The following is a 25,085-nucleotide window of genomic DNA, read 5'->3' as shown; positions in this document are numbered from 1 at the left end:
CAAACACACTGGCGCTCTTCAATAAACCCATATACACTGCAATAAAAACTTTGCTAGTCGCTTTCAGAGTCCAACAAGAAAACGGAGGTTGTCCAAGGCGGTCGCATAAATTTGCACAATAATAAAATACAGCTAGGATTCTTGGGCTTATCAAACGCCATCGATCTTCCCAATTGAGTTATTACTGACAACCCAATACGGTGTATCATCATCATCATCATCATCATGAGCAACATTATCATGCCCGTCGTGAATGGAAATCAAAGGCAAACAAAAGGCTTCTTCAATGGGGGCGACCGTTGCGTGCTGGTAGCTCGTGCTGTAAATGTGGCAAGCACATTTTCAATAAAAAATACAAACAAAATACCCTCTCTGCGAGTGTTTGTATATCAAGATAAAGTGTAGCCTACACAAAGGCCAGCTGATTAGGACACACTCGAATCGACTCGGTCCTCCTTCCAGTGGGGATCGTAATTCATAGTTCCTGTCTCTGCGAATGCAATAAAATTCTCAAATGCTCGATTTTGATTTGTATCTAGCATTCACAATGAGCTCGAATGTCATGCAACACCTCAATAAGGGGTTGCCCTCGGGCCAGGCCTTCGCTTCCTCCACTCCTCCTTGGGGATCGTCCTGCTTCTGCTGGCTGTCAGTCATTTGTTAACATTTTATTGTTATTGTTGTCGTCGATGGGATTAATAAATTTTCCATTATCAAGATTTTGTGCTCCTCAGAGCTTCTCCATTTATTCTTATACGTAGATAAGTCTGTGGAAATTCCGGCCATTTGTCTACTGCCATTATTTTCTAGCTGGTTAAATTTATACACAAAAAACAACGCATTTAAAGCTGTGTTTTGTAAGTCTTACTTTTTATCAGCGCATAAATTATACCGATATCATTTGATTTCTCAGTGTTTAACAGCATCATTCAGCTGCATTAAGCTCATTGGACTCGACTAATAACATAAATCACTTAACAGTCTACGCAACAAAATAGAAACCAGCTTAGCGATAGTTGGTCTAGACCCTGTCCAGAACGGCACGGCGCGGCCTGGCCCGACCCGGTCTGGCTAATGCAATCACGTCAAGCGCTCAGAGCAATGGCTGCAAACGGCGCTGGTCCAAGGATCCGCTAGCCATCGCCATCAAGCCGCTAATAGTTTTTAAGTATAATGCAATAAAGATAGTCAAATCATGCTTCATCAACATCAACGTCAACAATATAATCAACCCCCCACTGCACTGCGACGGCGACGGCGACTTTCTGGCGGACTTTCTGATGTCCGGGAGTACGAGGGGGCGGACGGTGTGTTCGTCAGTCCGTCAAGGGCTGCTGCGTAGCCTCTGGTTGACAATTCAATGTCCTGCTCAATTTGTCCGCATGAAAAGTAGGTGGCAGACACCCCACCCCACTCCACCCCCTCTCGGCTGCGCAATGTCTGCCTCTGCCTCGGCTTCTGCTTATTTGTCAGCAGTGAGGCGGCGTGCGGTGCGGCGGCAGCTCCTGAGTCGCAGCTGCTGCCCACTGAGCTGATGCAGCTTAGTCGCTCAAGTGCACAGCAGAACGGACGGACGGACAGACGAGCGGACAGACCGACGGATAGCCTCCTTTGTCTGCTCGTCCTCTCTTGCTGTTGATACTGACTGCTGTTGCTGTTGCCCCATGTAAAAAGCGCAGCCAGCGGCTCTGTTGGCCCTGTCGGCCTGGTCTGGCTCTGGCTGTCCCTATGTCCGGTTGTCTGCCGGTGTCATCGTCCATGCTGACAAACAAAAGTGCCGACAACGAGCTCAAGGGAAGTGAGTGACTGTGACTGACCCGGAAAACATTAAAGGCCTGCCTGCCTGCACTGGCTGCCCTCTTTGCCCTGGATGCCCGGGATGCCCTGGATGCCCTGGTTGCTTTGTGCGTCGAGGTCTCAGACGACATCAGAGTCGGAGCTAAACTAAATGCCCTTAGCAGAATCTGAATCTGCCCCTTCTGCACCTTAGCTGCCGCATAATAAAGCTGCATAAATATTTATGGCTAAAAATTAATCAAAATCATAAAAACGCAGTGAGCAGCAGCAGCAGTAGCCAAATGAAATGAGCCACATGCAAAACTAGTTAATTAGTTTTTCCCACGCACGCACACTCACAGGAATGCCATTGCAATTGCAGTTACATATGGATATGGAAATGTATGTGGATATGGCCGGCAGTCATATAACATCACATAAAATTTGCTGCCAGCTGCCATGTAACCATTTAGCCAGCTCCGTCTCTGGCACTCGTTCTGTCGTCCTGCCCTGTCCTGGCTCTGACTCTGACTCTGACCGTGGCAAGGACTGCTGCTGCGGCTGTTTCAGGCTCCGACTCTGGGATCCGGCCAATGGAATGAATGGTATGTAGTGGCCATTACTGAATTATTAACAAACTCAATTAAAACGAGCACTAATTTTGCCGGCGCTTGGGCATGGACACATGGACACTGGAGGACTTTTAAAATGGCTCCGTGCATGTGAGTGCAATGTAATTGGGAAAGGCCTGGCCTGGCCGAAATATCTTTACTGGCAATTTATGGTCTGAAATAAATTAATGAAATTAAAATTAAGTTTCAAACAAATGACCGCACGAATATTTACAACAAAATTAAATTATTAGTTGGCCTGTCAGAAGGACTCTTCAATAATAACTCATGAGGAGACAGAGCAGCTGCTCGCCTGATTGTTGGCTTGGTCAAAATTGAATTTAGCCAGGCAAATGTTTGTGTCTTAAATGAATATTTGAATAGTTTAGTGGGCATCTTGGCTGCTGTTTGGCTGCTTCTTGGCATGCTTGCCTCGGTCCTCCCTACCGGCTGACAGCCCGACTTAAGCTGCCTCAACATTTGTTGACTCTGATAATCCTTCAAGTTTGTTGACAATGTGGCTGCGACTTTTGCCCTCAAAAATATTGCGCATACGCCCCCAGGGCAGCACATGCAAGGAGGAAAAAATGCCACAAGTCTCCCACACTAACACACACGCGCACGAAGAGTGCAACATGGGTCTTGCCTTGCATCATCTACCGCAAAGAGCAGCACTTAATAATTACTTGAGCATTTTGTGATGTAGTCATACAGCCTCAGACCATGTCTGAGGGTACGAGTACTATCTTCTCCCGGGGTCTGTGTACGTGTGTGTGTGTGTACGTGTGTGTGTGTGGGCGCTGTAAACATGTGTTTGCTTTGGTGTTAAGCAAGCGCCCAAAAACTTGTTTGTCAATTTTACGTAGCAACGACACCATAAGATGCAGCAGCAACAGCAGTGGCACTGGCAGTGGCAGTGGCACTGGCAGTGGCAGTGTCAGTAACCGTCCCATGTGCGCCAGCCTTAATGAAGAAAACTAAATTTCATCTCAGCCTAGCACTTGAAATTAAATTTATATCTGGTTTTGATAGCTTTAAGGACCTCGTACATTCTTGTATAATTAGCATGAGAATTTTCCTGGAGCTCTCTTAGCGGTTTTCGCAGCTAGCCTCCACGAAATGCCTGTAGCGAATGCTTTTAGCATTCTGGCTTATTTATTTTTAGTTAAGTCACATTTTATGCGAACGTGTATACGAGCATGTGTGGAGGGTTGGATAGCAGCTACAGAGCTACAAAAAAAAAAAACAACAAAAAAACAAACCAAACAGAAACATGGCTGGAAAGGAGGAAACTTCTCTGTTGCCTGTTGTTTGCTGCTGTTGCTGTCTCTGGCTGAAAGTGTGTACGTGTGAGTGAGCCACCGTCTGCCTGCCTGTACACTCACGTTTTTTCGTTCTATTTAGTTTGGTTTGGTTGCTGTTGAATAATACATTTTCACGGTTTGTAGACCGAAAGTAACCCGCGAGCTACCTTCATATCAAATGTGTCTTACCCACACCACCACAGGGCGTATGCTTGATGTGTTTCAAAAGTGTGTGTTTATGCCCTGCACAATGGCCTTGCCTCGCCTCGCCTCTCGTACGAGTATGATGTACGGGTATGCATGTGCACGCCTTTTGCTTGCCTGCCGCATGCCGCCTCCGAAAGGCCTACGCGAGGCAGTAAAAAACCCTTTTCATTGTTGTTTACAGATCATTGACGTTGATTGTTTAAATGAAATGTTTGCCGTGCATTATTTGCTTTTACTTTTAGGGCGGGTGGGATGTTTGGCTGGCCTGGCTTCTGTGTGCAGTTTGCGGTAACATAAACCGCCGAGAATAAGCTAAATATAAACACAAACGCTAATGCCCGAGTATTTTGATGTGAAAATGTGTGTAGTTGTAGAAGTGATGACCTGGTAAGCCAGCCCCTCTCTAAAGGTATGCAATGTTTTATTGATAAGGTTTAGACATGGGCCGGGAAGGAGTGGGCTAAAAGTCGAACATAAGGAAAAAAAAACGCGGGGACAAGTGTGTGGTAAAACGTCGAACAGTAGGCGTTACCGTCCGCCCGCCCCGCCCCGCACGTGTGCTAATATTCCGTACAGCCCCTGAAAAGGGAGGCAGGGATTTTTTCGTAAACCCATACAGCCGTAAACTCCATCAACCTCCGACCACCAACCGCCAGATGGCGGATCTATTTTCCACCCACTTACGCCCGTGCTTGACTCGACTCAGGTTATACTTAACTCACGACCCGCCCAGTATACGCCCATGCTATTGCCTTCACTTAACTTCCTTCGTTAGCTTACACCTTTCTGCGTTATTAGGGCTTCAAATTATAATTTTCCTCGAATTCCTTGGTTTGTGCTGCCAGCCATGCAATTATTTTCAACAGCTTTTGCAGGCGAATACAAAAATATAATTGCTTTTTTGCATTTCCACACAAAGACGTGCAATTAGCTGGCCACCCAAAAAAAACATAAACTAAATTAAGATAGACAATCGAAAAAAGTACAGTTTCGGCTTGCCTCTCTCTCTCTCATTCTCTCTCTCATTTTGTCTCCTTGTGGCAATCGTGTATTACAAAGCAGATCATACTCGTAAATTATTTATACACATTATATGGTATAAGTTTTTGGGGGGAGGTCAAAAACTTTTTCACAAACTGTTGACTGTTGCGAGTAAATTTTAGTTTCACTGCCGCCGCAACTGATGGACACAGGCAAGGGGCAGGAAGGAGCAATAACAACTTTTCACAGTACCCACATTAATTTCCATATATGCTTAATTTCCATCTGGCCCTTTCATCTCTACAGTTGGGAATATATTTTCTGTATGCTGCTGTACTGTTATTTTGTAGAATTTGTTGCCGCCGCTGCCGCTCCTTCTACTGTGTGACGTGTGTTTTTTCATTCTTAATTGTTGTACACTGCACAGGGTATAAGGTTTTTATCCGTAAAGATACGTAATTTTGAATTCAAAATACGGCCTTCCATGCCCATATTGCCTTGTGTATTCGTTCCTTGCATCCCTATGTAGTATAGGTACATTTCTAACAGGATCGTTTTTGCAGTCTAATCTTTATATCATAAAATACTAGGATAATCCAACATTTCAATTAGAAGAGTCATATTTGAAATATTTGTGTGCGAAATTGGGTTAGTTAATTTATTTTTAGGAACATACGCCAAGTTACAGATAATCAAAAGTGAATGATGGGGGATTTTAATCAGTAAAACAATGTCTTATCGAAGAAAGTGCATAAAGTTTCCTCTATTTTTGCATAGCCCAATCCCATAAAATATATATAAATATAGCCTTTACTACAAAATAAAATCGACTTAAGGTATTTGTATCATACGGCGGCTATCAATGAAAAGAGGACCTATAAGGGTATCTTTTGCTTCGGCACCTGAGTGTAGGCTTCTACCTTCTAGCTTTTCAGTGCTTTGGTTAGAATCGGTTTGGTTTTGGTTCTGCAAACGCGTTCGTCAGCAACAACAAACAAAATGCAAATACAAACAAAAGAATTCATTATTTTACTGTTGTGCATTTAAATTTGATACAATACACGCCATTTCAAAACACGTACACACACACACACACGCTAACACATCGCTACCAACACATTCGCACTTTCAATTCGGACCCGGCCTCTTGCAACGGACGTTCATCGTGCGTTTTTTTCTCCTGCCTTTGTTTTGCTTTGTTTTTTGAGTTTTGCATAAATTTTCGTCTCTTTCATTCTGTTTGCTTTGACCTGGTTTTTCGCCAGGGCGGGCATATTCCGTTCCCAACAGCTTGTGTATTTTTGAGTCCTCCTTTCTCTCGTTCTTCCCTTCTCACCGCTTGTGCGAGCGAGCATTTTTCGGTTCTCATTAAAATAGGTAAACAAAATCGCATAAAATTTCCTGATAGACAACAGATAAGAGTTAAAACTTTGCGCAAACTCTGGGTGGGTGTGCTCTGCGTGTTCCAGTGGGTGGGCGTCGGCTTTTGTCGACCACTGTGCGGCTGGCCAAATGAAGTGTAATACTCGATGAGAGAGTGGAAGCGCTTAAAACACACTTTCACGGGACTTATTTGGAAATAAATGTCGAAAGGCTGCAATTACAGGTCAACTCCCTTACTCGATAAGGTTAAGTGGGGCTATTTGTTGGTACTGAAATATTAGTACGTGGGAATTTTAATACGAGTATGGAAGTTCACTGTTGCACATTGCAATGCACGAAACGAAATCGGATATTCCCAGACTTGAATTTATTTCCCAACTGATACCAGGAGACATCACTCTATTTAAGCCAGCAATTTTTATGGGGTACACAATAATTCGAGTCCGACGCCTTTCCGCACTCGCATCACTGCACTTCAGAGACCTTTAAAGCTTTCAATGGCGACTCCTAGATCAGCCTTAGAGCCATAAAACTTCTACAATTCTTTCAGTCTCCTTCAGTTTCCCCAACAGAGCAGGAGTTTACTAGGTCAACACAAATCAGCATAAGCTACACAGCTCCATATCGGACAATAACATTTTTATGTGTTAAAGCTTTATGACAAAAGGTCACTTGGAACCAGAAACAGAAACAAAGAACCAAGAACAAGCCAAACCTGAGAGAATGCACTGGGAACTACGGGTACGTGGAATGTTGCTGCAAAAGTTAACCGATTTGTTTTTTGGCTATTTTCCTTTGGCTAGTCATAAATCTGGACAGCTGTAAGCAAGCAACAAATGGGGAAAAGCAAAACAAGCGATAGTTCAAAGCAAAAGCCAGGGACATTCTGGTCCGTTCTGGACCAAGGAAACTGCTAGGAGGAAGACTTTTTTACGAAGTTGCCATGGATCAGTCTTTGCAGCTGCTCTCGTTGTACTGCCACCAATCCACATCTCCCCACATGAGCCATGGGCTCTGAGAGCACACTCTGTTCTGTTCTTCGTGTGAGGATGCCACTGTCAAAAATGTTGAGCTTGTGTAAACATGCAAACAGGCAGGGGCTGCCTGCTCTCCGGGTCCGGGACCGGGTCCGGGTCTGTCTTTGTTCCGCCTGTAAAGCATTCACATTTAATTCCATCTCATCTCATCTGAACTCTCGTCTCAACTCAACCATTTTGTGCGTGTATTCTCGGTTGCACTTGTTCCTTGCTTGACTTGTTTTTATTTTGTTAATTCTATTGTTGTGGCATCTGTTGCCTCCGTCACTCCCACTGTGCCACTGCCACTGGCACTGGCACTGCCTATTCTGTTCCATTCTGTTTTTCTTGTTTGCTTAGATGTCTATGTATTTACGTTAACCCCTGCCAAGTAAAATATTTTAAATGTAATTTCCTGATGCGCCTACCACTCTGGCACTTGGATTTGCATCGTTCCGAATGCTGTGCCCTGCTGCTGCTGTGCTGTGCCCCACTTCAGTCTGGAGTGTTACTTTTGGCAATGTCAGAGTGCCTACGATGTGTGCTCTACACACACTCCAATCCAACAGACTTTGGTGACTGCTGGCTGCCTTTTTTTTGCCCATTCCAGCTCCTGGCTGGAGCTTCCCTTCAGGAGTGCACTGGGCCTCCTCTCCTTGCTGGCTGGCACATGCATAAATATTATAAAACGTGCAGCGGCCGCAATAGGTAAGTGCAGATCTCAACTGTCTGGCCAAAGTGCTTTCCCTCGGCTCTTATAAATAAGCCCACTTGCCGACTGTATGTCTGTCTCTATGCCTAACTGTGCGGCTGAACGTAGGCCAGAGTTTTTCAAAAATGCTTTGGCTTGATGTAAGGAGCTTTTATGCACGAAAAAACGAATGTGAACGGATGGCTCTTCTTTGCTGTGGTGCAATAAATTTTGGTCAAACGCTGGTCAAAATCTCGGCACATGTTCATGTTTTACTATACGAGACTCGTAATAGTTCTTCATATATTTTATAGATTTTCCCAACAGAAAAAAGGAAAAAGTAAGAAATCCTTTACAATCATTGAAATCCTATCAGATTACTGTAGTTTCTTTTTACCTGAAATAAGTGCCGTCGCAAAGCTTTACAAAAGTGTACTTATTCAAATCATACCGATTGACCATCAGAATTTCGTGCTCAAAGATAAGCTATCCCAATAGGAGATATGGGGCGGGACAGTGCTGTGGGAGTGCGCTCGGCTCAGAGCAATTAACTGCCAGTTAAATGCAATTAACTGCAGAAAGCAGAATGAATTCCACACGAGAACTGCATTTTAAATGACTACAAGGCGATAAAAATTAAAGATTACCAAATGGAAATCACAAAAAGAGGAGAAAGGGACTCTTCCGTTCAGGTTTCAGGTTCAGGGCGTATTATTAATTAAAGTCGTTTCGTGTCCCTTGTGTTAAGCCTTGGATTTGTCATATGCAGAACAAAATGCTGAATTAAATTGCACTTTCATACGCACTTGTCGGATAAGTTGGTGGACGCGCGTCGGCTGTGTCCGAGTTGTAGGCACGTTGCAGATGTGGAGCTGATGTATGTAGGTGGTGGGTAATACCCTCTGGACTATGTTCGAGAGCCGCGCAGTAATCGCGATAAGCACAACAACAAACGAGTATGAAATCTGGAACGAGCACCAGTACAAGGCGGGGCGATATATATTTATGAAAGTCCACAAACAATGTGTAAAAACGGCAAGTTGAACACGCGCGTTCCACGAGTATGTACTTTCGATGTCAGCAGCGATGGGGGATTTAAAATTTTAATAAAGTCATATACACGCACACCCGGAATGATGATGGCGAAGATGCCAGAGAGCCAGTGGCAGTGGCAGTGGCAGGGCCAATCTGAGTGGTACTGGATGCCAATGTCGATGGCAAACGTCGTTCAGAGGTTACGCCTGGCTATACTCAGGCCTCGCCTGACCGGACCGACCAGCAGCAGGTCTGTAGCCGAAATTTGTTGGATTGCATCAATTTTTAATATCTATTTAACATTTCAATCGAGAAACAAACAACAATAACCGACAAAACAGCACTTCTTGCGGAATCGTTGCATTCGTTGCTGGATTCGTATGCAAAATTTAATTAATATTTAATTTTTCATTTATTGTATTTTTGTGTGTGTTTTGTCTGCCATTTCCATGACGCATCGCGGCACGCTAATAAAATTAAACGGCCGGGACCAAAACGGCGGCACACACGATCCGACCCGCTCACAAGCGCGCACACACACACATACACTCACACGCAATCTCGCACACGTTGGCAATTGGCAGTTGTGCTTTTCTGGGGTCCCACACGTTTCGTTGCTTGATTTGCCTGGTTTCCGCGTATCCTTGAGCAGACCGTAGCGCCACGTTCCGACACGAATACGAAACTGAGCAACGGCATTAGCAAAAACTGGCACGAGTACCAAAATGTCCTTTGGCTCTCGGTCGATGCCAGCTCGTCGTCGTTGCAGGGACATTTCTGCTCGTGTCAGCTCTTCGCCCCATCATCTTCGGCCGCATCGTTTTCACTCAATTACGAATGAAAGTAAAATTGCACGAGCAACCCCACGCACACATGCATATATACACATACATACATGCACATATATACAGATGTGCTTATACGGATGGCAGGCTCGGGATTTTGAGTTTGTTTTGGTTTAAGTTGCATTGACTTGAAAGCGGCTTGAGAGAGTGCTTGGGCCCTGGAGAAGTGGGCCTATCCCAATCACTTTTTCCTTTTGGCCTTTGGCCCGTTTTCTTCTTCTTTGGATGCTGGGGACACAAAATATGGCTGGAGCTTCAAACATGGCCATACAGGCCAATTCGCATGTTTATATTTGATATTTCCCCATAAATTGAGACTGTAGGCTTTTTCGTTTATCAACAATTTTTGGATGAGACTCGAGCTAACATCTAAACTCTGTTGTGATCATTTGGGATTTTCTTATTTCAACCGTAAATCCGCTTTATAACCGTAGAATTTACCACAAATTTACCTTTTGACACAGTGAGCCATATAGTCAAGTGTAAAGAGAAAATAGCCCACTCTCTCGAATGTGCTGCCTTTCTCTTCAAGGACAGCGCCTGCGCTTTGCGCGCTTTCCAGTCAGTCCATCAGGGAATTATAAGAGTTTTTCTGTGTTGGGACTTTTTCGCTTTATTCAGCGCCCAGCGCGACCAAAAGATTATTTTTATTTTAAATCATTTCCGAACAAATAGGTAGAAAAAAAATCAAACATTGTGGGGGGGCTGTCCCTGAAAAAGAAAATGAATCATAATTGAAATTGATAATGCTGAAACTGATATGTTGGATACACACCATCACCATCAAATCTGCAGAGAGAATAATGTGTTGTTAGATCGGAAATACATGTCGAACGCGTTGAAAGTCTTGACCTTTGATGTGGATTGGTACATATACCAATTAAGAGGACGAATTATAGTTACCATGGTTAGATGGTCATGGTTTTCAAAATCTGTAGAGTATATGTAAGCTGTTAGGATCGGAGCTACATCTGGAACCCATTGAAAACCTTACCCGATCTTGTTGATTGGTGCATATACCAACCAAGCGGTCGAATGGCTACATCATGTTTACATTTTCATGATCTTCCAAATCTGCAGACATGTGCGGTTAAGCTCAGTAATATATCTCCAAAGCAGTGTAATCGTAAGCCTTACCCGATCATGTGTATTGGGTCGGGATGGTGGGGTACGTGTCACAGGATGTTGCTTAGCCGCAGTCTTGTTCTCCTTGTTGACCTTGGTGACTGGCCTGTCGCCCTTGCTGGTCACGGGCTTCGCTTGGGGTTTCCAAGACATTTTGGTGCTGCTGCTCGAAAATACTGGTACGTATCGAACTTCAGTGGGAATTTGTTGCGAATGCTTTGAAATAGCTTCAGTTTATGTATACATATTGTGAATTTTATGTGGCTGCCTGCTAGATGCTCAGAAAGTGTTATCACATTCGCACTGTGACACGACACGAATGTCTACTCTCTGTTAGACAATAAGTCTGACTCGACGGCTCCTAGTCTACGAAAGGGGCAAAGGCACGTAGCACGGGGCACTGCCAGTCAGTCAGTCATCACTCGTCATTCGTTATGGAAACGCACAAGTATGGGAATTTGTGTGTGTGTGTAGGTCTGTGAGGGACCATACATCATAAGTGTCAGCGAGTGAAATTACGCACAAAGCCATATAAATGAGTCTACTTCAAGGCGCACTATATTTATGTACTTTTTCGCGAAAATTGTCGCACTTGCATGATATATGTCCGTGTCCGACGATGGCTCCGACAATGATTCTGCCTCCGTCTAGTGCTCTCTTGGTTCTTTATAAATTAATTTGCATAAATTACGTCATATGAGGGAATCCGACTTTAAGCCAGGCCAAACGTTTGCTATTTATCAAAGCAAATTCCGCTAAATGTCTGGCTCACAGCAGCAATCATTCATTCATTCATTCCATCACTCAGCCGCCTCATTCCCACTTACCACTTGCCCTCCCCTCACCGACATTTCCATTTCCATTCCCACTCGCAATTTGCATTTTTCGCACGGGCATTGTCCGCCTCGGCAACGTCGGAGTCACCAACCAACCAAGCAACCCCCTGAGGGGGGCAGCAACAATGTTGATTGTCTGCTAAAGAGCATAAAGTCGTAATGGAGTGAGGGCAGATAAACATAAAAATAGCATAGAATTGTGGGCACACAAAAGGGAGTCAGTGCCAGAGCCAGAACGATGGGAGGTGGGAGTGTCGGGAATAGAGAAAAGCGAAAGGAAATAGAAAAGCCAAACTCGTAGAATGGAAAATGCACGCGTACGCGCAAATGTTATGGCCAATCACTTTATTTCACTTGTTTTCAATTTCCTTCAGCGATGTACATTCCCTTACATTCCATTCTATTCCTTTGCGAATCCCTCTATCTCACGATGTCTTACAGGCGGGTGGTGGGTTATCACGTAGAAGCAACGGTCATGCTAATCAGTGTGACAGCTGCCTAAATGGTTTCATCTCCATCTTAAGAACTGAAAATTGAGACCCCGAACCACACCCCCTGAAGCCGCCGGGAGGAGTGTAACCACCAAGTTGGCCGCAAAAACCATCGAATAATTGAGTCATCAAATGTTCGGCGCACCCTTTTGCTTTTGGCTGCCTTCGTCGCTGCTTTGACAATTAACCAAACTATAAAATGTTTAAGTTTGAACACCTGACAGACGCCGCCATGCCTGTAGAAAAAGATCCCTCTGCCCAAAAAGGGCGCTCACACGAACGCACAAACACAGCAACATTCCAGCACACACACACACGCACACGCACACAAACAAATACATTTAAGCCAATTAGCATTTATGTGCGACGCTGGGTGGCAAGGGGCCGCTGGAGCACAAAATGCGTTACATTTTCATCAAACGCACGACACTTTGTTTTAATTTGAGCAACCGCACGCACACATACACACATGGTTACACTCACCCCTCACAGACACCCACACACGCATACATACATACACAGTGACAGGCTTTGGTTTGGTCTCGTCACGGTTTGGAGGCCACATTCTCTCGGGCGCTCACGCATTTACAGATTTTCTATTTGTTGCTGGCGTTGCCGCTACCGCTGCCGGTCCCCGAAGGACCTTGCACGGGATATTACATTGTTTTGGGCAATTCGCTTTTACTGTGATTAATTTAAATGCACACCCCACTCCCCTCCTCCCCTGCTGCGCGCGTTCCAAAGCTGTGACGATTGTATTTTTTGTGCTTGGAATTACGCCGGCATATCACGTGTTTGCCCTTCATAAATATCCTTGAAGCCCGAGCCGCAATTTTAAATCGAATTGCTCATAGACAGGCATCCCAGGCGACAGGGACAGGGACAGGGACGGTAAAGACAATTAGCCCTTTGGCAGACAACGCCTAGAGATGTCGTGCTAATGAGGAATACCCTTGGCCAGGCTAGGTTTGGTTTTAGGACCGAAGGGAAATACAGATTCATTGTGGGTTCGGGATTAATGTGGGAATAATTACCATATTTCGAGATTTGTGTTGCCAGCTAAAATTCAAGGAATTAAAGGCATTGTAGTAAAATAGAGGTACATGAGCATGGTGTCCCATCCGTCACTCACATCAGATCCATCCGATACTGCACTCTTTCGTTTCTTTGTGCAATTACTGAAATGCATTTTGGACCTGGACATCATCCACTCCTCTTTCTCGCCGCAGGTGTAAATCAATTCACTTTTTGGTTAGTGGAGCACGTATAGGGTGTAGGGCGAGGTGGGCGAGGGGAGACAGGAAGTGCTACATGTAACGTTACCTATCTATTTCAGTGCGTGTGTGTATGCTAGGATTTTCGGTTCGGGTGTGCGTGCAGGAGCATACATGATCATGCATCATAATCCAAAACCCAAAGCACAGGAGAGTATGGCCCCGTACAGGCAGAGGCACAGGCACACAAATACACACACCCACAGATACACATCAGTTGCTTTGTAATTAATTACTTCACACATTGACGCCGGCCAGCATCGGGTGCGGGTGCGGGTGTGGGAGTGGATGTGGATGTGGGTGTGGGTGTATTCCCAACACCCAGACACCAACACAAATGTAAAGTTTACTCTCTGATTCTGTCGTTGTTGGTGTTGCTGTTGCTGTTGCTCTTGGTGTTGCTGTTTCTGCCGCTCATGCTAACTAATATTGTTACCAGCTTTTTGGATAGTTAGCTGCATGTTTGGTTAGCTGCTTCTGTTGCTGTTGTTGCTGCCGCTGCTGCTGCTCCAGCTCCAGCTCCAGCTCCGTTGTTCATATCGTAAATTATGTGCCATTTATGCGGCATTGGCTTGAAATGGAAATTTGTCCCATTTGTTGCTCTGCCGACGACGAGCAACAGAACCGAGACACTTGAGTATTCATATGGGACACAGCACATACCCCAAGGCATGTTGTTTGGCATTGATTTATGTGACCGAGTAAATTTGGCTAAATATTAAATGAAACGTTAAACACAACAGGCTCTGGGTTCGGGGTATGGGATAGGGGGATGGAACAGGGGATGGTATCTTCAAGAGATCAACTTTATTTTTTACTCATAATTAGTGATAGCTGAAAAAAGATATTCCTAGAGGACGCCTCCGGCTTCAACTCTGACTTGAAAGCTCATTCAAGGCATTCACTTTGCCTCTCCTCTGTTACCCAAATAATGATGCCCTCAATTAAGCCAACAAAAGTTCTGCCAACAACTCGTCAGAGCCCGGCTGCAATTATACTCGCAGGCAAATTAAGTTAGCGCCTTCAGCTTCAGCTGCATTGCCATGCATTCGAGCCGTCTTGGCCGAGGCATAGCAGGGCGGGGCGAGGCGAGGCGGTCCTGGGTCCAAGGATTACATATACAAGAATTATATGAAATTTTCTTACAGCTGTAAGGTGAGAGCGGTTTGTTTGTATAGTTGTTGCTGCTGTTGTTGCCCCGCTTGCACCTCGCTGTTATTTTAATGAGGCAGTGCGGGTGAAGAAGAAACCCTGATTAGGAGCAGCAGGGAAAACGCTAGAAAACGCTAGAAAATGCATAAAAACGGCCAAGTTGCAAGTGGCTTAATTATGAGTTCAAATTAGTTTTGGCCTAAGTTGACTACGGGCCACGTCTCTTCCTTATTACATTTGCAACTCTAGTTTCAAAAAAGGGCACATTAAGCATACGCCCTGCATGTCCTGCATGCCCGAACTGGATCAGGGGGAGGGCCACAGCCATATTAAGTGCTGCACATGCACATGCGGCATGCGGCATGCTGCATGCTGTAAAGCATGTGAGATTTCTAATTAAACTTTCATGCGGTTGTAACTTGCTCCAAAAAGTTGCACATTTGATTATGCTGCTGACCAATAAGTGCAATCATGTTGCTGCAGCAACAGCAACAGCAACTACTACTCTAAACAGCAACAGCAATTAACTAGCGGGCACATTGGGCACTTCGTGCGGAAGAGAAGTGTTGGCTGACCAACAAACAAACTGTTGGCTTAAACTCAAAAGCGGCAACAATTTATGCGGACGGCAACAGCAACAGCAAAAACAACAACAACAACAGCTAAAAACATTTGGCGATTCGCGTGGCCAACAAAAACAAAACGACCAACCACCATAAACATCTCACATATGAGGATTTTGGCCAGCACTCAGTATACGCCTGTCCCATCTCTCCACGTACACTGCGGTTGCCACATTGCAACCAGAACAGCCCCAAAAAATAGTGAACTTTTCCCCCAGCTGCAGTGGTTTGTTGCTGGCGAAAACCTTTTCATGTCGGTGGTATGCAAACATTTTCAACAAATAGTTAACTAATATTTCGAACGATGCAACCAGATTTGCTTTATATCTCCCCTTCTATTCATAGAAAACAATTCCAATATTGCAACCATTTGGCTTACTTTACTCACAGCGTGGTACGATTTTCATAGTTGTATATTTGCATAATTGGCCCAGAAAGAATGAATCTTATGTATTTAAACCAACGAGTAATTCCCACCGGCTAACATTTTTTTCTGTGTCTTTGTTAAGAAGACTTTAAGCTACTAAGTAAACTAAATGGCTTTTAAATTTATAAGCAACACTCTAGGAATTAAGAAGACGACGCAGCGACTATTCTTTAAACGGCAAACATGAATCTCTGGCTCTGCGGCCAGCTGTCTTCAAATGTTCCACTACAAGTATTTTCACACACACAAATTCCCATGCTTGTACAAGTGGCAAGCAGCAAGCGGCAAGCAGCAGCAGCATCAGTGCGAGCAGCATCAGCAAAAAAGACGAAAAAATATTATGTAATTTTACATTCAAGTGAGCGGAAAATATAAATAAGCAGCAGGTGCTCATTTCCTGTTCCGCAGCAAACATGGTACAGCCAGCCAGCGAGCACACAAGCACTCGCACTCGCACAACATCTGCCCGTCCTGCCATGTCCTGGCGCCAAGAACCGAGGACCTACAGCATAGGAACAGACAAGGAGAGAGACTCACAGAGAGAGAGAGAAAAAGAGAGATTGCGATGCATGCACGTGAACTATATCCACACACACACACACACATTTGCGATGATGCCAGGACTGTACTACGACCGCCACGAGTTCATTTATATGAATGCCTCAAAGTGGGCGGGCTGGCGCTGAATGGCACGCCCATGCTGTAATGAGCCCGGAGCAAAAACTAAACAACTTCAAAGTGGACAAAGGCAATTACTTTGCCAGGTGTCAAATGTGAGAGTATATATAGTCGTATGAATGTGTGCGTGTGTGTGTGACGACAGGTGAGTCCGAGTCCGAGTACCTGTACTTGGTCAAAGTCTATAATTAACAAATGATTAATTATGCATGACTCTGGCGCGTTCGCTCGTTATCAACACGCCCACATCATGGCGAGACGGGGGCCACACTCTGCCCTAACAATCCCCGTCCCAACTATCGGCCACTGCTCCTACTCCTCCAGTCTCGACGTGTGCTTCCTGCTTTTACTCCTCGCACCTTTGTAGTTTTGCCGAAAACTTTTCGAACACTAGACCAGCCTTTGATTCATTAACATTTGGCCAATGTGACTCTGAAGCGAAGGAAGGTCCTGTGCTGGAAGTTCCAAATCCAACTCCAATCTAAAGTACGCCTAATGACCTGGCCAGGTTTACGTTTGTGTCCTGTTTTGCATTAATCACTCGTCTTATTTACATAGAACATAAGAACAGCAGACAGCAGGCAGCAGGCTCGTCCACAATTTGCATACAATTGCAGAGAGCGGTAGAGGAGATGAATTGAGTCACATTGAACGAGAAAGGAAACTCAAACCAGCAATTGTTAAACCACTATATGTAGGATCTCACAATCAAATCAAATTGGAGATAAGCTATAAGCACTATATCTTCTGAACAATACGATACGAACGATCAGCTCACAAAACCATGGTTATCATAAGGTCTAGACTCATGGGAGACACACAATCAATGTGTTGTGTCATGGCGCTTGGCTCTGTAAGAGGTATTCCACGAGGGCTGAGTCGACTCTACTACAAGTACATATTAAACTATGGAGGTTAATTTGACTAGAGCCGCTGTTTGTGTCGCTTTTCGCTGTCCTGTTGGTAGATGAATCGCCACAGGGCTTCCTTGGATACAATGCGGGGCACATTGCTTTCATGCCGACAGAGACAGAGCTGCAACAAAAGACAAAGGGTACAATATACGAGTACGAGAATGTGTGCAGAACATGCATAGAAGAGGGTGAATACTCGTATTCGTACTCGTACACGTACATGTCTTAAAATCTTACAGTCTCGGATTTTGTATTCCCATTCTGTCTAATGTGTGTATCTTGGACTGTTGCGCCATTGTTTGCTGTGTCGCCCAGGCCATAGATAACTTCCACTTGAAGTTGCAGGCCGTCGCCTTTAAGGGGCAACGTTGCGTATGCGCAATTATTAAATGCAGCATAAGGCCATTGGGCAATGGAAGCGCAATGCAATTGAACATAATTGCTGCCAGCCCCAGCCCCAACCCCATCTGACATTACGAATGTTTTGTCAGCTTCCGTTGATGCTATTAACATTTACTTGTGTCAAGTGAAAAATGCCTTCCAAATGAACTGTGTAAAATCCAGAGAAAATTACCATGAAAAAATGGTTTGTTTGATGAGGCTAGCCGATTCTTAGAATACCCTCGAAAAAGGCGCTTGTGTTTTTGTTTTATTCGTCTTGCTAATCCCCAATTAGTTTGTAAACGTTTCTTTAATACTTTTGTTCGAGTGCCAAATCGTTGATAAAATTCTTGGAAAATATTCGTAATCTTTTCAATCATCGTTAGTTATATCCGCTGGCTAAATATTTTGTGGTCTTTCTAGCTTTTTAACATCTACCGCACAAAACAAGTTTCGGCACAATTTGAAACAATTTTTTTCGGCTCCCTCACCCTCTATTTGTATCGACATGCAAATCCGATAACAGCCTCGTTGGCCAAAAACAAAGAATAGTTGCCATAAAAAAAAAACGGAAAAAAAACAACAAAAATCGGCAGCAACATCGCGGATGCAGTTGGGGAAAGGTACGAGGTTGATTGCTCCCGGGCCCGGGTGACCGGACCGTTCCGATTCGATCCCATTTGGAAGGGAAGGCCCTTTGACGCTTCATCGTTGCCGTTCAATTCAGTTACTTTGCTGGTGTCGCTGCTGCTGTCGTTCTCCATGCCCATGTTCCTGTCCCTGTTCCTGTCCCCGTCCCCGTCCCCGTCCCAGGAGTTGTCCTTGTCGATGCATTTCTGCTCGGCACACTAATTTGATTTTTTATACAAATCGACACAGGGCACTCTCTCTCTTTCCCTATCGAGTTTTGTTAGTTAACGCTTAGCTTGGCCATTTTCGCGTTTGTTTTCCCCCTTTTCTGCCACTTCGTTGCTACATTGAAAAGAATTTTGATCCGCTACGTTGTGACAAAAATTTGCATTCAATGTCAATTTATGCAAATCTCATTGCCCCATGGGGTGCCCGGGGAAGGGGTTGCTTGTAGAAAGACAAGACAAAACTGTGGCCAATTGTCAAGTTATATGCTAATTATGTGACCATTGAAACTAACCTAAATTCTCAGAAACGAACACAACAACAAAAGGGGCAACAATCAGCGAGAGCCAAGCATAGGAAAATTTAATTCCATTTGAATTACTTTGGTCGGGTAAACGACAAGAATAAGTTCTGCAAAAAAAAAAAGAAAAAAGTACAGGGAAAATATGAATGGGTCGACCGGTCAGGCAGCAGCCAGCCAGCAGGCCGAGAAAGTGAGTGCTCTGCTATGGACGTGGCCAACAAAACGAACAATAGAGCGTAAAATAAGTGCAAAGGCAGTGGCCAGCGGGACACGGGCATTTGGCGAAGAAGAAAAACTTTGCGAGCGCGCGGAAAATTCAACGAAATGAAAAATGAACAAAGTGCCCTAATGGCGGGACGAGGCAGAGCTTGCCAGAGCCGCTTGTACTCATTTCAAAAGAGGGAAAGCGGTATAAGCGTTGGCCAGAGGGGTACGGGACAGAAAGGCAACCAGCATAAAAAAGTCAGCTCCAATTGAACAGTTAAACTTCCATTAATTGTGCGCCCGGTCAGAGCCACGTGGCCGGGCTCTCGGCATTTGTTGCCAATCCAATCGTGGCTGCTGCTGCTGTGCCAACTGTGTCAGTTTCAAATTACAAATGCATGAAATGCTTACCCAAACAGGTCAGCCTGCAAATTCGCGGTGAATTGTGGAGCACTGAAACTGGAAAGCACAATGGCACAGTGGCCCAGGGCACTGGACATTGGCAAATCAATTAGATGATTATATCATTAGGAAGAAAACATGCTAGCCAGGAAATTAACCAACATTTGGGTAGCTAATTGGCTGCCTAAATGGCTCAAGTTGCTCGTGTGGAAATCCATTGAGGAGCGAAAGCGGTTCGCTTTCCCCCTAAGCACCCAATCCCGGCTTCAATGAAGCGCAGAACGTAAAGTGTCCTCGGCCACACTTCATTGAAGGCTGTCAAGAAATTTTCAATTTACCAAATTAGTTGGGCCCCGGTCCGGAGATGGACGACAGATGTGTGTTCAAAGGAAATATCCCAGCAGGCCAGCAGCAGGAAAAGAAATTAGTATTAAGTGAAATGTAATGATGACAACGCCGACGACTGAAAATCGCCAGCTGACAATAATGAGGCTTGCCAGCGCACAAAGGATCTTCCTCTAAGCTCCTTTAACAGTTGCAAGAATGAAAATGGTGTGGGAAAACCCATCGCCCCACAGTTGAGCGCATTTTTTGAAGCAAGCGAAAGAGAAAAATGAAAACCAATACGCATAAATAATAAAAAGAGCATAAAAGCAGAGGGCGGGTGCCAGTGAAAACATAAATCATTGACTCCAAAATAAAAAGCTTTGCGCAACAAGTCGTTGAAACAATAAAAAAAACCCACCCAGGCCCTTTCCGTAAACCCAAACCCAAACACAAAACCCCAACTGCCGGCATCGGCGGAGGGTATTAAAGGTGGCAGAGCGCGTATGACCGACTCCAATGAAATAAATGTTCAACTCGAAAAAATTAGAATTAATGGCTCTGCTCTGGAAATATAAAGCCGAGCGGTGGGGGGAACCCAAAGTGATGACCGCGAATCCGATAATAATGTTTTATTATTTACGAGTAAATGTACATATAGTTTTTAAAGAAGAATCTGGGCATTAATAACATATTCTGCTAACATTTTATGCACATTTAAGCTGGAATCAATACCCACTTTCAATTGAATGTATTTCCTGTCAATCTTTACTCATGAAAGTGCCTTTTGCGCATCATTATGCTATATTAATACTCATGCGAACTGATAAATGCTTGGTTCATAATTGTTAGCTCCACGAAATTCCTGCCGTACAGTGGGATTCGAGATGATTAATGCTCCAGCGTAAGGTATTATGGTTTTCTGGCACTGCAATTTGAACATTTTTTTCCCCCCTCGACTAATGACCCTCAGAGCCCTTCAAACAGTTTAAATATTTGTTTTTACATGTTTCCTTTTTTCCTGTATTCGACTGAAAATTGAAAGTAAAAAGCTCGTACTCGTATGTGGATGTTGCCACGTAAAACGCTTGTCGGCGTCAACAAGCCTGGGAAACTTTACGCATAATTTTATTTATATGCTGTGGCATACACACACAGAGCTCTACTCTCTGTTGCACAATGGGAATAAATTATGTCAAAAGCGTGTGTGAGAGAGCCTTTGTGTGGCCCATTTTTGCCGCATGCTTTGCAACGCAGTGAGAGTTTCCCTTTTGGCGACAAATAATTGAAAGGTTCGCTTGCATGCAACTCGTCTACGTTTATTACTCAACAGCTATGAAAAAGAACTACTTATTTAAAACTAGGCTTCTGCCCGTATATAAATATTGGAGGCCATCAATGGGCTAGTCCGAGAACCAGTAGAGCAGTAGAGCTTCAAACCAAGAAGTAGTGCTGTGGAGAAACAATGATCTCTGAGCATGCAGTTGCCCCAAGGACATATTGTAAGGGGGTGTACCTTGGGATCGGCCTTTTTCCAGCACTGATGGAACCACCAGGCCTTCTGACATAACGAATCCCCCTCGGGATGCACGCAATCCTTGGACATTTCCATCAACTTATCGCGAATGGAGAGTGGAACGGTGGCGAAAAGTTTTTCCAAATGTACATCGCCATTATCGTCGACCACTTCGATCTCGTGGAAGAAACAATTCATGTAGCACTTGAGTTTCTCGTCCTCGTGTATCTCCCCGTCGCTGAACTCCTTGATGGCCGCTGGCAAATAGGAGTGCAAATGAGGCAATCTCAATTGCTGCAATTACAGGTTCACTTTCGGTCGACTACTCACCCTCGCTGACGCCCGTTTTCTCCACACAGGAATCGTGGAAGGGCTTGGCCATTTTCATTATGCCCGGCGGTGGATACTGCAATTAAAAATTGTTGCTTAAGTAGGCGTGGCAGTGCACGGCCATCACAGCCAGCACTTCATTAACCCACGTTCTCGTCACGCTGCGCCGCAGCCGGTGGCAGCATCAGCGGCTCGCTGAGCAGCGACAAGGCGATTAAGAGGACGGCTGCACTGACAGGACGACGAAGGCGGCGTCCAAGTCCAAGCTGCTGCTGCTGTCGACCAAAGCCATTCAAAGCCATTTTAATGTAGCTCGTTTCGTGTCGTTTCGTTCAGTTCCGTTCCGTCTGTGCAGTTGCAAAAATTGCTGCGTCGCACGGCCTTGTTTGTGAATTGTGAATTGTAAAAAAAAACGTGAAACAAAAGCGACGATGCATAGCGGAGTACACGGCTCAGGACGAGGGCAAGCGTCGCGTCGGAAGAACAAGGATGAGAATGGGAATCCGAATAAGGATGCGAATGCGAATGCGGATGAGGATGAGGATGCGGATGCTGTTGAGGACGATGTGCCACGCGTGACAGCTGGACAATGACAATGTGTGTAATTGTGTGTGTGCGTCGGAGTGTATTTGTGCGACGGTTTTCTAAGCCCTCGCGTTTTTCTTTTCATTTCAGTTGGTTGTTTTTTTTTTGTATATTTGGTTTTTGTTTCTGTATTTTTGGACGCCATGGGGAAACCAACAAAAAATCATTTGTTTCTTGTTGGCTCAGCGCACGCTAAATTAATTCCAACCGCTGGCTGATGGGCGAACAAAAAACGCTCGCCAAAACGGAAACGGAACTGTGCCCGAGATGTCAGCAAAGTCGTCACAAGTCTACAATTGCCGTGTTACTTCTGACAAACACATGGCCCACGCGGCATGCCTCATGCCACAGTCCGTCCACAATCCTTGGTCTGTACTACAACGTGCCTTAGCTCAGGTCGACCCTAAAACATTGCCTAGTTTAAGCAATCGTTCGAACTATTTTAAAGCATTTCTTCTGATAACAGCATATGCAGAATACAACATATTTTGTTTTTGCTTTCTTGGGACCGACTTTGGGTTTCGTCAAAGACTGTGTATTTTGTTGTTAGAAGACTGTGTTTATTGTTGTTGGATTCTGGGGACCGACTCCGCTTTTTTGGATCAAATGCAACACCAACATGCTTTCAGGGTGCTCATATTAACCGAAAACACAAAGAAAAAGGCATTTTTGGTACAATTAATCATTAATCAATCAAATTCATTATTGACGGATTGCTTTTTGCTAGAACTCAATAAAAACTGACTATTTTCAAAGCATGCCACATTTGGAAGGAGTAAAGTATGCAATCTACCTGTTTTGAAACGATCTATCATTCCAATATTACTATATACCTTCATAATTCCAACGAACGGAGGGTATCAAAATATAAAAATTCCCATCGGTTCGTTCTGTTCTTTTGAAATTGTAAAACCGAAATACACAAAACAAAGACTTCAACTTGTGCACAACTGTCACTTTTGTTTCATCAAATGTCAACGCAGAAACCGGAACAAAACCACAAAACGACATTGCCCCCGTCGTCGTCTCTCTCTCTCTCTCACATACACACACACACACACACAACAAAACACACAGAAAAAGGACGAATGAAATTACAGCAACAACACACACATCTTTGCGCTACACACGGAATGTATGTTCGTATCACAGTTGTGTGCGGCATGAACGATGGATGGTTTTTTAATTGCCGTTTCAATTTTCGTGTTGCAACGCGTCCTTTGCCTAGGCTTGCGCAAGCTTCCACCTCGCACTGGAGCTCGCCTTCGTCCTGGTCGTTCTACTCCTGCGCCTGCTCCTGCTCCTGCTCCTGGCCGTGGCAGGGCAAGTCCTTTACCCTTCTCCACTTTTGTGCTGTACCTACGATGTAGTACGAGTAGTTAAGGGGGAAAATTCGATACTGTACACGCCACGCAAGAACTGTTTGACAGCCGCAGTCACAATTGAATTTGCTTTATTGCCGTTTTCAGCATTCGGCTTTTATATTGATTTTGGCCAAGTTCTGACGCTGCCGCTTCCGCTGCCGTTGCAACGGCTGCAGTTACCGAACCAATTGACGCCCCATGCCGATGCGAATGTCTCTATTCATTCCCCCATATGCTATTGCGAGTAAGGTGCATGTACAACTCGATTGCCACACCCACTGGCGTGCCTTTAATCATTAGGTGGAAAATTTTGAAGTTCTGCCCCACCGACAAGCCCATACAAAATGGAAATGGTTTGTGGGTCAAGTCAGGCCAGACCCAGACGGGGAAATGAGAACGAGAAAGCTGCACAGTATGCAAAAGGTAATCAAGGTAAAGCCAATCCCACAATTGCAACCAAAGCCTTTGTTAACTAGTCCTGCACTCAGTCCAGACTAGACCAGAAGCAATGAGTTCGTCTTAAGTGAAAGCCCACTTGAACTTGTTCGAATAGCTACAGAAGTGGGCCAGAAGGATGCTGCTTCATTATCTAACTCTACAGGTAAACACAGTCGGGGAAGAAACAGAAATAAACTCGAGAGCTGTAGAGCTTCGTAACCAATTAAGCCCCAATTTTAGTGAACATTTTCATGTTAAAAAAGTTTAATCTATCTCTCTTTCTCTCTGGGAATCTCATCACTTTCAAATTATCTTCATATAAGGTACTGAATAATGTTTAAATGAACCTTTAACCATTTATTAAGCTTAATATAAACACACATTCACATAAACATAAATATTGCAAAGACATTTACATCTTAGACCAAGAAATAGTGGACAGGATCAGCTTTCTTCCAGCATTGATGGAACCACCAGGCCTTGTGGCACAAGGTGTCGCCCTCCGGATGGATGCAATCCTTGGAGGCCTCCATCAATACGTTGCGCAGCTTTTCCGAGGGAACGGCATTGAATAGCTTCTCCATATGTACATCGCCATTATCATCGACCACTTCGAACTCGTGGAAGAGACAGTTCATGTAGCACTTGAGATTCTCGTCCTCATGTATCTCTCCGTCGCTGAACTCCTTGATGGCCGCTAAAGAGACCGAAATTGAAGAGTAATCGAAAAAATGGTAAAGAGTAGGACCTACCATCAGTGACACCAGTTTTTGGGGCACAAATATCGTGGAAGTGTTGGGCCAATTTTAGAATTGCTGGCGGTGGATACTGCGGCGAGAGATAATAACTGATAAATGGTACAAGTGTCATGAATCCACTACAAACCTCAGCATCCCGTCTGGGTCCCTGGGCAGCTACACAGCCAAGTAGCAGCATGAGAAGACCAACAGATTTCATCATTTTCAGGCAACAAGTTTTCAAAAACACTGAGCGGACTGAGGGCAAAGGACTGG

General features: G+C 44.6%; 3 protein-coding genes across 7 annotated transcripts in view; all 3 read right to left on the bottom strand.

Annotated features, from left to right (window-relative positions):
• Positions 1–11,386, bottom strand: part of side-III (sidestep III) — an 86,400-nt gene extending 75,014 nt beyond the window's left edge. For 2 of the 3 annotated variants that reach the window (XM_033383462.1, XM_033383456.1), the window contains exons 1-4: positions 10,987–11,380; positions 10,844–10,923; positions 10,625–10,781; positions 8,776–10,560 (exon numbers count right to left, since the gene is read on the bottom strand). The gene's annotated coding sequence lies outside the window, so the exon portion shown is untranslated. Of the gene's footprint in view, positions 1–8,775; positions 10,561–10,624; positions 10,782–10,843; positions 10,924–10,986 lie in introns of all 3 variants that reach the window. The other variant, XM_002137503.3, reaches the window with a different exon arrangement.
• A 9,750-nt stretch (positions 11,387–21,136) lies between these two features.
• Obp83a (Odorant-binding protein 83a) lies at positions 21,137–23,745 on the bottom strand. 3 transcript variants are annotated; one of them, XM_015181975.2, is made up of 5 exons: positions 23,630–23,734; positions 21,835–22,066; positions 21,686–21,761; positions 21,356–21,612; positions 21,137–21,291 (listed from the first exon to the last, which is right to left on the bottom strand). In XM_015181975.2, the coding sequence occupies exons 2-5, from the start codon at positions 21,985–21,987 to the stop codon at positions 21,274–21,276; spliced, it is 504 nt and encodes a 167-aa protein (XP_015037461.2). In that variant the 5' UTR covers positions 21,988–22,066; positions 23,630–23,734; the 3' UTR covers positions 21,137–21,273. The 3 variants fall into 3 exon arrangements, with proteins under 3 accessions (XP_015037461.2, XP_015037460.2, XP_001358940.3); XM_015181974.2 differs by having other exon boundaries at positions 21,154–21,291; positions 23,634–23,745; XM_001358903.4 differs by having other exon boundaries at positions 21,154–21,291; positions 23,607–23,715.
• A 658-nt stretch (positions 23,746–24,403) lies between these two features.
• On the bottom strand, positions 24,404–25,085 carry Obp83b (Odorant-binding protein 83b). Its single transcript, XM_001358902.3, has 3 exons — positions 24,958–25,085; positions 24,825–24,900; positions 24,404–24,769 (listed from the first exon to the last, which is right to left on the bottom strand). Exons 1-3 carry the CDS (start codon positions 25,030–25,032, stop codon positions 24,492–24,494), a joined length of 429 nt encoding a protein of 142 aa, XP_001358939.1. The 5' UTR covers positions 25,033–25,085; the 3' UTR covers positions 24,404–24,491.

Source organism: Drosophila pseudoobscura, chromosome 2, assembly GCF_009870125.1.
Source record: "Drosophila pseudoobscura strain MV-25-SWS-2005 chromosome 2, UCI_Dpse_MV25, whole genome shotgun sequence".
Taxonomy (NCBI): Eukaryota; Metazoa; Arthropoda; class Insecta; order Diptera; family Drosophilidae; genus Drosophila; species Drosophila pseudoobscura.
This window is presented reverse-complemented; position numbering and strand designations above follow the sequence as displayed.